This window comes from Lycorma delicatula, chromosome 9, assembly GCF_047948215.1.
Source record: "Lycorma delicatula isolate Av1 chromosome 9, ASM4794821v1, whole genome shotgun sequence".
NCBI classification, from domain to species: Eukaryota; Metazoa; Arthropoda; class Insecta; order Hemiptera; family Fulgoridae; genus Lycorma; species Lycorma delicatula.
This window is the reverse complement of record NC_134463.1, coordinates 36106893-36123986: the sequence shown is the minus strand read 5'-3', so window position 1 is coordinate 36123986 and position 17094 is coordinate 36106893. Positions and strand designations below refer to the sequence as shown.

Sequence of the window (17094 nt, the reverse complement as noted above, 5' to 3'; positions counted from 1 at the left end):
TTACAATAATATTTTTATCAAGTGATCCACTATATGGATCATTTATTACTTTTTTCTGTTTTTATCATATAATAGGTACTGAGATTAAGCAAAGAAATTTTGTAAAGAAAACGAAACACGATGTTGACATTTTAAGTTGTAAAATAATGATTATATTTTGTAATTCTTAACTAAAGTAGTTGTAAAATATCTGACAATGATTTTAGAATATCAAATTTAAAAGTCCGATATAGCTGCAAAGAGTTTTAGTTATAAATATTTTTTTTTTTTATTTAGTTTAAACGATAAGGAACGAACATATGCAGAGTCTCATTCGTTCAGTAAAAAACTGTTTTACATAAATTTTAAAATTTCAATGTCCGAAATCTTGGAGAAAGACCGAATAATCTGATAAAAACTGCATTCAAATTCATTCATCCGTTAAAGTTACAGAAAATAGAATAGTGTAATTAAAAACGGTACGCGCGCACAACCATTCCTACGAGCCATCTCCGGTAATAATGTAGATGCCGATGAAAATTTTAATTTACGATTATGGTAGCCCTGAGTAAACAGCTGATATTAACTAGTTTATGTGTTTTTAAATTTTCACGGGTGGTTTTCCATTTACTATGGTGTGTAAATACCTTTATGAACTTTTAATCGTACTGAATAACCGTAATAAAATGAAACATCATAATAATAAGAAACAAGTAATTAAATGAATTATTACTTGTGATATGAGGTAACTACATTTCTCTATTATAACCTAATTATAAATTTTGCCGGATAATAAAGCTGTAAACGCTTTTCTAAAGGTGTTACTTTACTACAAAAAAATAATCATTTTACTTTTATGGAAATTATATTTTGTTAAGAATAGGTTGGAGTAATTATTGTTTAGTGGAAACAACAGTTTTTAAGAATAGGCATTATGTACCGGTGTATGTTATAATGGGTACATCGATAATTTTTAATTTTGTACAATTTCTTTTTATTCATTGTAATGGTCTTATTGGGTCTTTTCCCCATATACATGGGTGCACTGGTGTCGGATCGCCGTTTCGGTACTGTTTTTAGGAGAAAAAAATTTGTTTTCAATTGGTCTCCCCTATTTGTTTTAACATTAATTACCAGTTATATTTATTAATCAAAGATATTATCACATCCTTAAATGGTGTGTGATGAATTCGTGTATTAAATGTATTTTCTGATATTAGAATTGTTTGGTTTGATTCCTAACCCCCACTTCACTTTTATTTTTTATTGATATGTTAAAAAAATTATGAGCTGGTAAAAAATACAACCTAAATGATAAAAAGAAGATTGTATGAAATTGGTTCTTGCTTTTGGATATCTGTAGGCAAACAGCAACAAAATAAGTTGGAAAAAATCTAATTCAAGGAAAAAAAGTTTTATTATTTGAAATGAAAAAAGTAAGTTTGATTCTTATTAATGTAAAAATCTATATGAATGTGCAGCTTTCTTAACATTTTCATGATCCAACCGCTTGTGGTTTGCTAAAATACAAAACTGTTCCAGAACTGGAAAATTTGCAAGTGCACCTGTGCTCACAAACAAACATAATTTATTCATGTTTTAATTCTGTTTTCAGGGTGATAGTAATTAATGAGATGTACCTTTTGGTTTATTTAAAATATCCTAATAATCCTTTTGATTTTATGATTAATTTTTTCATAGAATACATAATAACGTCATTGTACTGTGTAATAATTAGTGTTCATTAATTATCAATTTCCTTTACTTTAATAATTATTAAATCACAATCTTAAGTACTTCTATTATCGTTCTATTTTCTTTTCAATTTACATGGTTTTATCAACATTGATACTTAGTATTTAGTTTGTTTCAGTCTCTATGTTCAAAGATAAACTGACAATACAATAAATAATAACTGTTGATGTGTTCGGTGATTTAAATCATTCTAGCAACTAGTAAATGTTTTTAAAATAATGCCCCCTATTGATTTTCTATGATTTGTTTGCCTGCAGTTTGAGGCACTGACAAGAAGTCACTTTTATTTATTTTCTAAATAGTGCCAGAGAATAAAATGTGTTGTTTCTCAATAATGCATATTAATATCTCAGAAATTATACCAATCTTACAACTGTTATGCATGTAGAGCAAGTGAGGCACAAAAAGGTACTAATTGGGATTGTGTTATTTGGGAGTAGTATATTTCACTCTACAACCAGTATTTGGGATTAATACAGTAAATTTGGCTTGATTAAGTAGGCATCCAGTTCTCTCCTTACTTTTCCTTTGTATCATTATTATTATTGAGTATGGCTGTGCCATTTTTTTGAAATAATTTTTTCATATACAACCCTCCATCATTGTAGTTAATCGTGAAAGTAGTTTTATTGTGTTTAAAGAAGCCAGACATTCTGAAATATATTTTACTAGATGAAGTAAAATTAACTAAAAACAGAAAGTATGGTTTTCCTTTTTTTAATAAAGTTAGATATTGTTATCTAACAAAATTTTAACATCTGTGTGATGATCTTCAGTATTTATTTTTAAAAGTTAATAAACTTATTTTTTAAATCTGCATTTAAAACAATATTTTAAGTTTGGCTCTTTTTATATAATTTTTGAAAACTAGTTGAAAAAAAATTCATTATTTGTAATATAAATAAAAAGGAAGATTTTTTCAGAATTACTTTTCAGTTCTTTTACCTAGAACTGATGATGGAAAATTATTTAATTTTTAAGGTTGAATAACCAAACCCAACGGGTTGGTCTAGTGGTGAATGTGTCGTCCCAAATCTACTGATTTGGAAGTTGAAAGTGCCAGCGTTCAAATCCTAGTAAAGTCAGTTATTTTTATACGGATTTGAATACTAGATCATGGATACCAGTGTTCTTTGATGGTTGGGTTTCAATTAATCACACATCTAAGGAATGGTCAAACTGAGACTATACAAGATTACACTTCATTTACACTGATACATATCATTCTGATTCATCCTCTGAAGTAATACCTAAACGGTAATTCCCGGAGGCTAAACACGAAAGAAAAAGAAAAAGGTTGAATAACCAAACAGAACGAAGCCATAGTTTAAAAAAGGCATTCTGAAAACATCTTCCCTTGTATTTAATTAACGCTTTATACTTAAAGTGATAAGTAAATTTTTAAAAGTTTAAAACCCATAATATCAGTGTTCAATGTTTAATATATTATAGTAATAAAATTTCTGCATGAATGTTATCTGTCTATTTTTTAAATCCAGTTCTAAGAGGTTATGCTTTATCATCTTAGTATTTATGATTTTAATAACTAATCATTGCACTCTCGTCTTAAATAAATATATTTTTTTTATGTATTTTATTTCAGAAAAATGCCATTACTTGATTCATGTTGTGGAAGGTGGTCCCTTAAAGTTGGGACTATAATCAGTGGTGTACTAGGAGTTGTAAGTTATTTTTTCATTTATTTTATTGTTATAGTTTATATAAAACTAGAATTTGTAAGTTCTATAAAGAAAGTTGTTTATAAAATTAATTTTTGAGATTAATACTGAATATGAAATGTACCTAACGATTATTTCATAATTTGTTCAATTGTACAAAATATTTACCCACAGTAAACTTTTGTATTATGAAACTATATTATTTATATATTTAGAATCAGAAAATAATTCTAAAGCAAATGATAGTCTATCAGCTTCTCTCTTGGTTTATGTTTTATATGACTGGTTTAAACTTAATTATTTTCACAAAATTTCCTATGATCACTTTTGAAATTGTTGTCTGAAACTTGCTGATAATTCATCTAGTAATCATTAGTTTAGTTTCGATTAAATGTAAGATTATAATATGATGCTATTTTTTTTTGTTATATTTATAAATAAGATAAAAATACTATAATATTGTATTTCAATCAAAACATACGTATGTTTATAGCAATTAACAGCCCCCATGAACTTAGGTAATGTGTATTTTTAATTTTGACTTCTTGCCAAGTGTAAAACCTTGAAATTACCATACCTACTTTCAAGAGTGATCATTTGTTTACATATCATTATTGTTATTTTATTGACATAGTTTTTAGGTGAGGTGTATTTCTAAGTATTGCTTTATTAAAGTGTTCTTGAAAATTTGAATTCTTAATTATTAAAATTAAATAATTACACAAAATTTTCTTATTCAGCTAAGTTTTTCATTTTACCTGGTTTATATATTATCACATTTTACATATTATATTTTTTATATATTTATTTTTATTTTTTTCAAGGAAACTGTTGTCATTGTTAGGCATTTTATTGTTTAGTAAGTACTGGAACAGCAACAATAATTTTTTTGCTTCGCAATTAGTTGCCATTTATTTTGTAATTTTCATTATGATTTATTATAATTCTCATTCCACTGAACCAAATTTATATCATATGTTTTAAAAACCAAAGTTATAGTGTATTTAGTAGCTTTTGCATTCAACTTGATTGACTGATCCTTGTATTATTCATTCTGAAGGATTAAGGTGATGTTGCTAGTGGTTTTACTGTATTAGTTACGTTTAAGTTTACTGAGATCCATATCTTAATAGAAGACCATTCCTTTTTTCTTATTAGTAGAATATTGGAACTGTAATTATGGGAAAATTTTATGATTCTTGTATTACCAATGAAAAATTCCATGTTTTGAAAAATATTTGTATAATTTTTGAGATTAATCTTAAACCCTTTATATTTCATACTGTAGAGTCCTACCTCATTCTCAACATTTTACTGTAACACTGCATCTCTTACGTTTGCACATTTTGTTGCTCTAGTTTCATTTTTTTACATATTCCACTATTCTAAAATTCTACAATGCATACAAATAACTTAAAAAAAAAATTCTGCTTAATATCTCTCCTAATCAGAACAAATTTGGTTTTAATATCATCTTTATTTTATTCATAATTTTTAATTTTACTACCGTAATGATAAATTCATTAACAACTTCTTATTTTCCTTCTTCCTGTCATCAATGATTGATACTGTTCATTACTTCTTAATCATTGCTTGTTCCAGCCAAAATAGCCATTATCATCAATGAATCTTAACATTTTTAATTCTTAGGCATATCTCATATTTTCTTTTAGTTGTTTTGTTGCTTCTTTCATGTAACCAATTTAAAGAGGAAACTTTAACAAAATTAAATATGTATGATATTGAAGTCAGGCAGGATTAAAATAAATTAAAAAGATGTATCTTCTGTATCTAAATTGTGAGTCAATTGCTGAGTCCAGTGAGGTTTATGTCTTTGAGGTTTACCTATTCAAACTTGCCTTCTTTTCAGTTATGAAGTTCTGTGTGTATAATTTTAAAACTAATTAAATCCTAGCACAATTCCTTCTTGAATGTCTGTTTATGTGTGGGTGTGTCTCTTCTTCTCTCTGTGTGTGTGTGTGTGTGTGTGTGTTTGTTTGTTTTGTTCATTTGTTTGTATCAGATTAGTTTGGCTTTTTATTTCTTAGGAACATAAATCCTATAATCATAAAACTTGTTGCGTATACCAGGATAATTGATTGATAAACTTGAAAATAATGAGAATAATAGTCAAGATTTTTTTTTTAACTAATGTAAACATTCAGATTGTTTTAGGGGTGGATGTGTTCCACCTCAAAAAATATTAAGTGTTTCTTTCTCTTGACTGTTAACAAAATATCGATTTAAATGATTCAAGGTTACTATTAGAGAGGTAATAGTTTTCAGTTTTCACATATCAATATTTATTATGAGAGAACACTTTAGCTCAAGAGATGGAATTTTTTTTAACCTTTTTTTTTTGTAATAGATTAATCAAGGAGTTTTTTTTATTATGTCTTAAAAAAAAAGAAAAAATAAGTTTAGTTTTTGGGATAACAATATTTTAAACTTTAACCGAGAAAGATGTTATTTGTGTAAACTGCCTACATAATAAAGTTGCAATGAATGAAGTCTTTTAAAAATCTTTTCAATTATTCTAAAAATTATTTTTTTCTGTTGAAATATTTGTGACCATATATATTAAAAGAATTTTTTTAATGGCTTTTTTATTCCTTTTTTAAATTAAATAAAGAATAAAGGACTGTAATTACCAAATTTAATTACCCAGGAAGTTCAGTAAAGCTGTTTAAATTCAATGATTTTGGGAAGTGATTATTAAAATTTTATTGTCTAATATGCTAATCATGCGACATATCAGATATCTCTAGGACATTTCATTATAAATTTAAGATTTTTGTTAGTTATACATCTTTTCCTTTACTAATACTCTTTTTATAAAAGATAAATTTAAAAATAGTTCTGAGTATGTGTAAATATGGTTCTAGAAGATCTCAAAATAACAATGTTTATTGGATAATGGTACAGATGAAATTGATGTGAATGTTATTGGTTATGTAATAAAATATTACGATGTGGTCAAGTAGCACATTTGATGATTTTTTATGTTGTTCTTTTAATATGTTGTTTTTGTCAAATTTCATGTTCAAGTTTATAAGGAAGTAAGTTTTTTAAGATGTCTGTAGAATTTACATGCTTTAATTAATGTCTTTTTATATTCATTCTGTTTCTGTGAGGTGATTTGCAGAAATTGATTCTGTTATGTATCCTTTGTAATTTTGGGTGAACATTTATCCAGTTCAGAATAATGTTTAGTGAAATCATTGCAGATTATTTTGCATACTTCACAGTTGCTGTGTAAATTTATTGTGTACATAGTATACAGTATGTAGTAAAGGTGGATAAAAATAATGAGAATTTTAATTTTTCAAAAAATATTTACATATTCTTCTATATTGATATTGTCTACTTATTACCCAGAGATGTGATACACATATACCAGTATTTCTTCTAATACTCAAAACATTTGTGGAAATCATTGATATAGCATTAAGTTCATGCAGCAGTTTTTTTTTCATTTCATTACAAATTGTCCTTTTAATGTTCTCGTAATCAGTGAGGACAATAAAAAGTTGCAGGGTGCTGCTATACGTGGAAAATACAGAAGCTGTGGCATCAATGTGATATTATTTTTGTACAAGTGAAGTGTGAGCTGGAGCATTATTCAGTGTAAAATCTAAGAATTTTTTGTTCGCATTTGTGGTCATTTTTTTTGGATTGCCTCACATAAAATTGTTAAGTAGTTCTATTTGTTAATCGTACAATTTTGTGGTAAGAATTTATAATGAATGATGTCATTGTAACAGAAAAAAAAACTAAACCTAATATTCAATCAAACATGCCGTGCTTTTTTGGTTTTGTTTCTTCAAAAAGCTTCCATTGGGGTGATTGGTCCTTAGTTTCAAGATCACTTCTTGTCTGCTAAAATGACATGTTTGAATCATCAGTAATGCCAACTAACAATTGTTCAGTGATGTTGTTTTTATTGAAAATTCGACAGTTTTGTAACAAAGTCTCACCTCTTCAGCAACTTTTCTAATAGCGATTCCATCAGTGTCCTTTATTTTGTTGATATTTTCATTGGTTTTTAATGTATTAGGCCATCCAAGACTTTTATCATCTTCAGCTTTTCTTCATGTCCTTCTTGAAATTGTTTGTAGTCATACACCCTGGGTGTTAAAATAACAGTTTAACTAAAAGCCTTTAACACTATCACCACTTTACTCCACTTTAATAAAATAAATCACCATTAACAATAAAATACAATTTAGTTACTCATTTTCCAAATTTGGACTACACATTTAATATAGTAGACATTATTGATATGCATTATAGGTAGTGCTGCCATTGCGTGGGAAAATTATGAACTCTGTCTAAAAGACATAATATGCAGAATTAAACATTTTCTTTATTCTTATCTCATCTCATATGTTAATAGTTTATTCTTTTTGTTTATTAAATATTATTGTTTCCTTAATTTAAAAAAAATCCTGTAAAATATTAATTTTTTTTGTCTATGTACTATAACTTTTGATGAAAAAAGTCATAAGAGAATTTTTCTTGTTTCCTTGTTGCAGATCATTGGAGCAGTTACACTGATATTTGTTTTAACAACTAATGTTAAAATGCAAACTATTGTTATTGACACATTACCATCACACATCGGTAGGTAATTCCATTCTACAGAATTTAAAAAAGGTCATCTGGTATTTTGATGATATACTCTTATTTTTATCAATCTAAGAAAAAAGTTCATATAAACATAGTTCTGGAAATGCCATTTTTTCCATCTATCCACCATTATACATTTTTTAAATAGAAATTTATGTCTCCACAATAAATTAAAATTTTTTAATGAAATTTTACAAATTTTTTTTAGATTTATATTCTCTACAAAATAAATGAATGTGGAAGATCTTGTTTTTTAAATAGTGGTCTTTATTTTTTTCTCCACAACAGTTAAGAACTAATAATACTACACTTAAGAACTAATGACTTTTAAATTTAACAAACATAAATTTAATAATTTTTTATTTCACAGTGTAAGTTTGTTTAATATATGTTAAATTTCATTAAAGTAGCAGTTCATAATGGAGATATAGATTTTTATTTAAAAAACACAAAATGGGAGATAAATGGATAAAAGTTAGTTTGTTAACTTATGTTTATAAGAACTTTTTTATTTGTGTCTTGTGCGTATAAGTTGCGTGTAAATCATTGAAAAATTTGTAATTTATCACAGTAATTATGTAGAATGATTTTAACTTTACATAATAATATATTATAACTTCAACAAGCAATGTATGGTATTTGTATTTAATCCTTTCATTGCCGAATCTGTTAACATTAGATGTAGCAGTTACCATTAAACTCCCAGATCTGATGAATCAGATCATCGTAATAATTTTATAAAAACATCCTAATTCAGTAATGTATCTCTGAATTGGTGTTTACATAATATTACTGTATTAAATTACATAGTTCCCATATTTCACTTGCTGATTTTGCCAATTTTTGTTCATTTTGCTAAAATGCTCATTTTGCTTTATTAACTTTGTGACTAGGCCAATTATGCTTTGTTGATGATATGTTTCAAGTATTGTAAAAAAAGAGATTATATTAAAAAAACAAAATAGAAGTGTTTATTACGCACAAAAAATAAATAAATAAATAAATAAAACCTGAAGTTTTTATATAAACTTAACCTCGCAACAAAATTTTGCTACTTTTTAAATGGCATTTTCTTAATTAAAAATCAATAAGGTAGATTTAGAATTAAAATGCCCTTTTAATTTTGGAGAAATTGAATTTTTAAATTGTATTAATATGCATTATAGATTTTGTGCTGTTAAAGATAACTCCCATTTCAGATTTGGCTGACAAAGGGTTAATCCTATCTGTATATTCAACTTTTAAATTTTTCTGATGAAATAGCTGAAATTTAAACCAAAGTTACAGTAACCTTTTTTAGCAGATTTTCTGCAGATTAGATTTTCTGTAAAAAAAGAAATCCTGAATGACAGATTATTGGATATACAAAGGTTGTTTGAAAAATGTTCAACCTGACAAAGAAAACACAAGATTTTTCAAAAGTTTTTATTTTTCAACAATCACTTTGCATTTCAATAGTCATTTAGACCAATGACTTTACAACTTTTTAACACTCATCATAATGCAATTTGTCCAGTTCTTTAAAATAAGCCTTTGGTTGTCTTAACTTTGTCCTCATCATTTGAAGCAAATCTTTATCCACTGAGTCATTTCTTCAGATTTGGAAAACGGAAATAATAGCTGGGAGCCAAATCTAGCAAATATGGCACAGTATATGCCTTTGAAATGCGATTGACTTTTCACAGGCACATAGTAACGGTTTATTTTTATCTGAATGTAGAAATCGCATAATTGAATTTAGTATTAATATATTACAGCTGGTAAAGTTCTAACATATATATATATATTTGTGTGTGTGTGTGTGTGTGTGTGTGTGTGTGTGTGTGTGTGTGTGTGTGTGTGTGTGTGTGTGTGTGTGTGTGTGTGTGTGTGTGTGTGTGTGTGTGTGTGTGTGTGTGTGTGTGTGTGTGTGTGTGTGTGTGTGTGTGTGTGTGTGTGTGTGTGTGTGTGTGTGTGTGTGTGTGTGTGTGTGTGTGTGTGTGTGTGTGTGTGTGTGTGTGTGTGTGTGTGTGTGTGTGTGTGTGTGTGTGTGTGTGTATGTATATGTATATATATAAGTTAGGTATTATAATATATAATAAGTTAGGTATTGTGATTGTGAAAGCTATCTTTTTTGTCTCTAGATCAAAGTGGTATAACTATGTTTCATTTGGTGGTATTTTGTTAAAAAATATTATTTCTAAAATGCTCAAAATTGTGCAGAATCCACTTGGAGGTGACAGTTTGTTTTCATTTCAGTCATTCAGTCATTTTTGCACCCGTTTGCTTGTCAGTTTAAACATACATGACTGCTTATGAATTATTAATTGTGTTCCTTGGAAATCTCTTAACTTCTTTGTTGAGATTTTCTGATCTGCCAAAATCAGACAAATACAAGAACAATGATTTCAGAGTTGATAGTATTGAAGAACTCTGAAATCTTGTTACATCTTTGGTAACAAAATGTTGGTGCTAAAAGTTTAGCATACTAACTTCTTCATAGTTGTTCGTAGTAATAGTTCTTTATTGTTGGCATGAAAGGTAAATGAAATACAGTGTTTTCATCATTTACTCAGGGTTGTATTCTATATTTTCTTTTATAGAAAAGGTCAAAGATACCTAAGGAAAAAGAAGAAAAATAAGAACTACAATCCTCTAAATTGGTAATTTAGAATTAACAATAATTTTTTTTCTGTTAAAAGAATTAGATTTAAATTTTAAAAATTAGGTTGCATTGAGTATTTTCAGCCTCCTTTGTTTACTTGCATACATACGAAAATTCTGCTTTTACATTTTTCTGTTAAATTAAAATTATAAAATTTTTAAAAAGAACATCATTTTTTCTTCTGTTTCAGTAAAAATAATCCTTGCTATCAACTTAGTAATGACAATGATAATCTCAGCCCTGCTAGTTATCGGTGCTATCAAAGTAAGATAATTATTTATTTGCAGTATTCTATTTTAGTATTAATTCATTTACATCTCTTTATTTATTATTTTTGAAATGCATTGGATTTTTTTTGTTTTCAGCATAAAAAAATATGATTATATTTAAAAAATTTTTTAAATTATTATGTACTCTGATTATTTGGAAATTTGTTAGGAGAGAGAAAGTTATGCAACTTCTTCATTTGTGAATTTGTAACTAGTTCGTCAAATATGGGTGATAATCGTACTGATAATGTATGCCTAACATTTACATTTGGGTTAATGACCATAGCAATTGAGCCCCTGAAAAAAAAAAAAATAATAGAAAAAAATATTTTAACAATCTTCTAGAACTACAGCCTCCTTTTAGTTGGAAAGTGGATTATTGACAATTTTTAATATTAATTTTTTTTTGGTATAAGAGTTAATTACATAACTGCTAGGATGAAGATACATGTATATTAAGATGCAGAATGTTGTTACAAAAGTAAAAAAAAAAAAAAATAGTCTGTCCTATTTTTTTTTTCTATTTTTTGTTTTTAATTTTTTTAAAGATTAAAAAAATAAAATAATTAATTTTCTTTCTTCCAGCACTTAAATACTTGCATATGCATTGAATAATATATTTTGTTAAGAGTTCATTTTCTAGCAGATGGCACTAAATCAGAAGCAAACAATTATCAAAAATTACCAATCATTTTAAAGTTGTGCATGTTTGAAAAGCTTTTTTTTCTAATTACTGTTACCTTTATTAGGTCGATTTTATAAGAAAGCTACCTATTATAATGGGTACCATGTTTCGACTACCAGAAAATTTTGACATGGGTTCGCATTTCACATCCCCCAGACCTCATAACCACCTTCAGTTCAAACGTTTACACAAAGTGTTTCTAAAATTGTGAACTGGCTATACTTTTCCGGATTCTACTTGTAAAACTAAACAAAAAATATCCTTAGGAAAAATGGCAATTTCTCCTTCATTCTCCCACTGTCTGCCATTTTGTTATTTTTATATCAAAATTTATACCTCAAGTTTTGATAGATGAATCACAAGAATATTTGGTAAGCGTCTTGGTAATAAAGTTTTAAAATTAGAAAAAAAAATCAGGACTTAAATATCTTTGCAAATTACAAAATGGCAGCGATGTTTATTTTTCAATCCATTATATCTCCGTAAATATTAGTTTTATCAAAATTTATGTTATTGCTAAAATATTAATCCTTTTGTTTTGAACAAAATTACATTTTAATTTTTAAAATCTGTTAACTAGTAGCTGAGTTATGGCAGAAAATTGATGTTGTAATTTTGTCTGTTTTCATATCCTCCATTTTATGTTCAATTTTATTAAATATTAATTGTTTTTATTTATTGTTAATTATAGTATTGTAAATTAGTATCAAATTAAGCAAAAATTTGTTCATAATAATATACCTAATAATTAACAAAAATAAAAGAACTACCTGTAATAATCTTACGTTAATTATTGTAGAACGTTAGGTGTAATTAAGTTTTTAGTTAGGTGTAAATCTTTTTTATCCCCTAGTTAGCACCGATGAAATCTACCTCTACCTTTCGGCATGCCAAAAGGAATTTTTTAAAATTAGACTTAAAAAATGTTGCATACATAAAAAAAGGGCAGTTCATAAGAAATGTAAATATAAGAAACTAAAACAACCATGTTAATAAAAATAATGAAAGGATTGCAAAGATTTATGTGAAGAAATCAATGTTACCAACCATGATTAAAACTGTAAAATATGTGAATATTTTATTTTCTTCATTCTACTTTGAAACAAAAAAAGTAAAGTAGAGAAATAACATCAAGGACTACTAAAAAATGTAGGTTAGGCTTCTCTGAAATTGAGGATACATATTTTTATCTTACTCAAGTTTTCCAATTAATTTTCTTGTTCTCAGGGGAAATACTTTCAATATTAGATTATATACTAATGCTATGAAAATGTAATATTAACCAATTATAACAAAAAAAAATTCATTATCTTTAAATATTTCTCTTAATTTTTTGGAAATAATTACAACCGGACTAACAGGAGATGTTAGTTTGTAAAATAAAAAGGAACCATCAACTCAGTATATTTGATTAAGAGTATGGCTGCACATACCAAAAAAATCTGTTTATAAGGGTCAAATTGAGAATTTCCTCCAATTATTGATGTCTGTTAAAAAATGGCATAACTCCTTGTAGCTGGAGTAATGTGAAAAACTCATTCCAAATATGAGAAAAATATTTATTCATTTAAAAATTTTTCCATTTCAGACACCATATTCCCTCACTATGGGAACTTATTAACTTTCTGTTGTCTTCCTCATCTCATTTAACTTCAAACCTTCCTTCTCACGTATTACTCTTGTAATTCTTCTTATGTTATTACTCCTCCTTCTTTAAGTATTCTTTTCTCGTGTAGAAACCAAAAATTTGTGGCATGTTACATGCATTCAGATTACCACTTTTTTCTGTAATATAGTTTTTTCAAAAATCAGAAAAAAATCTTTGAAGGTATCTTTAGTTCCTGGTTTTTTTTTTGTACATGTGCAATATGTTTGCAATTTCCGTATCTGCTTTAATGCTTTATAGTTCTTTCCAATTGATTAAAATATGCTCACATACCCTCTCTACCCTCTCACATACCCTCTCTAGTGCATAATTAGTCCTTTCTGGTATTCCCACTAGTTTTTATTAACTTGCATTAATATAAATACCACATCAAATGTAACCTTATTGAATATCTCAACAAAAAAAAACTTCTAAATGTACATCTGATTAATAGATTTCTTTTACGCAGGCAGTTATTTTGTTTCTCACATTTTCCTTATAGTAGACTGACAACACTGACTATGCACTTAAATGCAACATCATTCACTTGCAGCTGTTGGATTCACTTGGTCTTATGCTGACCAAGCCTAAACTCTGTTTCTGAAACACAGCCTTTAATAAATTGTAATGATTCAGATACTGTAAGTGTATTACATGAGGAATGATAGTATTTTTGTAAATTTATTGATGTGAACTTAATATGATGCCACTACATAAAGTTACAATATTGCTTTTGTAGTGTTTGATTTCATAATATTGTTCTGTGACAATATCTTTCCAAGTAGCCTCAGTTTGTGTATGTGCATCCTTGGGGCTATATTCCGAGAATGTCAAAGCTTTAGTAAACAATGAATAAAAAAGAATTTCCTGTTAAAACTTGCTGAAGGTAAAGTAAAATCAAATGATATTTCTGGAATAGTACAACACCTATTTACAAGTGGATGAAATATTGATTTTTATTAACAGCTAGAGGTAGCAATTATGGGGTACTGGACAGTTCACTGATGATAGCTGAAAGAGTTGACTAATTACTAAAAGCAAAAAGAATTGAATCTTATGTCCTTTTCTACAGCGAAGATGACTTTTAACTACTTCATCATAGATAATCAGATATAATCTTTATGTGAATGCAACCCTAACATCTCTCTTTCATTCTAGATTAGGAATTAAAACAGTGTCGTAACGTTTTTTAAAGAAATCAATATGAATTTATACTAAGTACTTAGTTCACCAATTTACTACATACTACATACATACTACATACATAAGAGTTAAACAAAAAAATTACCTGAACTTTTCCAGCAATTCATTAATATTACATTGATATGTACATGAAACTTTAGTGTCTCTGAAGAAATGTTTAAAAAGCTTAACATTGTAAGAGCTCCACTAATGTACACTGGGACTGGTTCCAAATGACTTTTTTTGTTAAGATAATTAAAGGAGGTGTTGATATCATTACGTCCAAGGATAAATGGATTGATTAATAGTAAAAATAATATAATGGTTGAAATACCATTTCCAAACTTGCTTTGCGAGTTATCTTGTTATCCTGGATTGTGAATGATATGGGACATAATAGTAAAGATTCAAATTAGCACATAGTATTGGTAGCATTTTTGATGATAAGTAGCTGAAATGAATAGATTTTGTAAAGTCATTTAAATCTGTAACGCTATTGTATAAATTTTAGTTTCTGTTTATTTGTTAGGAGAATTCTTTATAGTCGTAGTGAATTTTTGTAACATATTACACATTTTATTTGTAGCTCTACTTTCTTGTTTTTATTTTTCACTTTTTGTTTATGAGCGATGAATTTTTCTTCAATCTTAGTCTGATGGTTGGTATATTTATGGGGTTCATATTCAACTTCTTATTGGTTTTTTGTCTTTGTATCACTACTCGCATAATTTTGTGTATAATTTTTATCTGTATAGAAAGATTACAAAGTTGTTTATCAGAGGTGTAGTGTGCAAAATATTTTACTGATATATTTTAAGAATAATAATTTCTCAGAAAAAAATTATTATATAAAGTTATATAGCAATTTATCACAAAATCACCAAATCTTTGTTACAATTTGAATAATTATCTGGAAGTATCAGGATATCTGAATCTGAGTTAATAAATCCAGATTTAGACAGAACTATGGATCCAGTTTATCTAATACGGCTAGCTCTCAGTTCGTTAATTTTCACTTGGAAGGCAAGGATTTAGACACTGCAATACTCAGAACCCAGCATATTAATTTTGCTGCAAGAACATTCAAATTTAATGTTTTTCTAGCTATTCTATACAACACAGTGTTTTATTAGAATGTTGTTTGTCATATCTAAAATATAAGAATTTTTGCTGTATTTTTGACCATATAATTATTTTGATTATTTTTATTGTTTACAGCGTAACAGGTTTATGATGTTGCCGTGGGTTATTTTAGCAATCATGCTTGCAATCGGACTTGCTATATCAGTTATATATACAGCTGTTGTATTTTTTATACATAAACAAGCATTAGGAGGTGTGTTATGGCTAATATTTGGTCTTATATCTGTTGGTAAGTAAATTTTTATTTGCTATTATTCATTGTGGTGTATTTTAAAATTATGATTTGATGGCAGTTTTTTAAAAAATAATGTAATTTGTAATCTACAAGCATAATTCTACCTTATTGGTAATGAATATATTATAAATAGTTTTCTATAACTGATGACACTTTTTTTTTTAGTAATATTCATTTATTTAGTGTAAGTTTTATATTGGTGAAATCTCTTTTACTATAGAGCCTGGATTCAGTGGAATGGTATCAACTGCACAATAACTTCCCAATTCCATAATTTTAGTTATATATAATTTTAATTTTCTTATGATAACAGAACTTGGGTAATATGGAAATGGAAAGGAGGTGTTCTTTGTTGATTACACAAGCCTGTTCTTATATAATTTTAGCGCTGAATCCAAAAATAACCTTCATTTAGTTCCATCATGTTAGGATTTTTTCAAAATATCAAATTTCAAAATTTGTAAAAAGTTGAAAAATTGAGAAAATCTGATCCAATAAAATACATATAAAACTTCTTTTTATGGTAAATTAATATAATATATACACTTTTTTGGCTTATGGATTCTTATACGTAAACAGTTGAGTGGTCTGATGAGGTTGGGGGGGGGGGGTCATTGATCACACTTAATTTCTAATGAAAATTGCCACAAAATAAGCTAATTTCTATTATAGTGCATTTTTAAATTAATCTATTTTTATTTGTTTAATTAATTTTGATGAGGTATGTCATGCCTTTGAAAACCATTCCCCCTCTTCACCCACCCTTAATGACAAATCTGTAAAATACTTAACAATTTTATTCCATGTGTTGAAATTTCTTTGGATGGCTTATACTCTGCTTCACACTTTTTCTTCTATGTTTTCTGGAGGGTTGATTTTGGTGTAACATCCAGCAATAGTCTGCCATCTTTGTATTAGTCCATTTTTGTATTCGCCCATCTCTTTGCTAACAGCACCCAGATTTTCAGAAAAATAATCCACACGTGAATTTAGGAAGCAAACCTTCAAGCTCATGGAACAGCTTAAATTTTTGTACTTCTACAGCATGCTCTCAACAGTTGATTTGAAGTTTGGATCCTTCTTATTGCCCAGAAATTTGGTTACAATGTCTTTAAAGGCCCCCATACTTCTTTTTCTGCAACTACTATTTGTTTCTCAAAATTACCATCTTTGAGAAGTTTCCTACCCTCTTTTAGTTTGGCGGTTTGTAAGACTGGAAATATGTCACAGATGTATTTAAAACATTTAC

The 17094-nt window shown here is 27.5% G+C and overlaps 1 protein-coding gene across 3 annotated transcripts in view; it reads left to right on the top strand.

The window, feature by feature from the left end:
- The window catches only part of LOC142330191 (uncharacterized), a 75422-nt gene that overhangs the window by 50852 nt on the left and 7476 nt on the right, over nucleotides 1–17094 (top strand). For 2 of the 3 annotated variants that reach the window (XM_075375314.1, XM_075375311.1), the window contains exons 2-5: nucleotides 3338–3416; nucleotides 7949–8036; nucleotides 10877–10950; nucleotides 15686–15839. In XM_075375314.1, coding sequence (XP_075231429.1) covers nucleotides 3342–3416; nucleotides 7949–8036; nucleotides 10877–10950; nucleotides 15686–15839 — 391 coding nt within the window. In that variant the 5' untranslated portion in view covers nucleotides 3338–3341. Of the gene's footprint in view, nucleotides 1–703; nucleotides 725–3337; nucleotides 3417–7948; nucleotides 8037–10876; nucleotides 10951–15685; nucleotides 15840–17094 lie in introns of those variants that run through there. The other variant, XM_075375313.1, reaches the window with a different exon arrangement.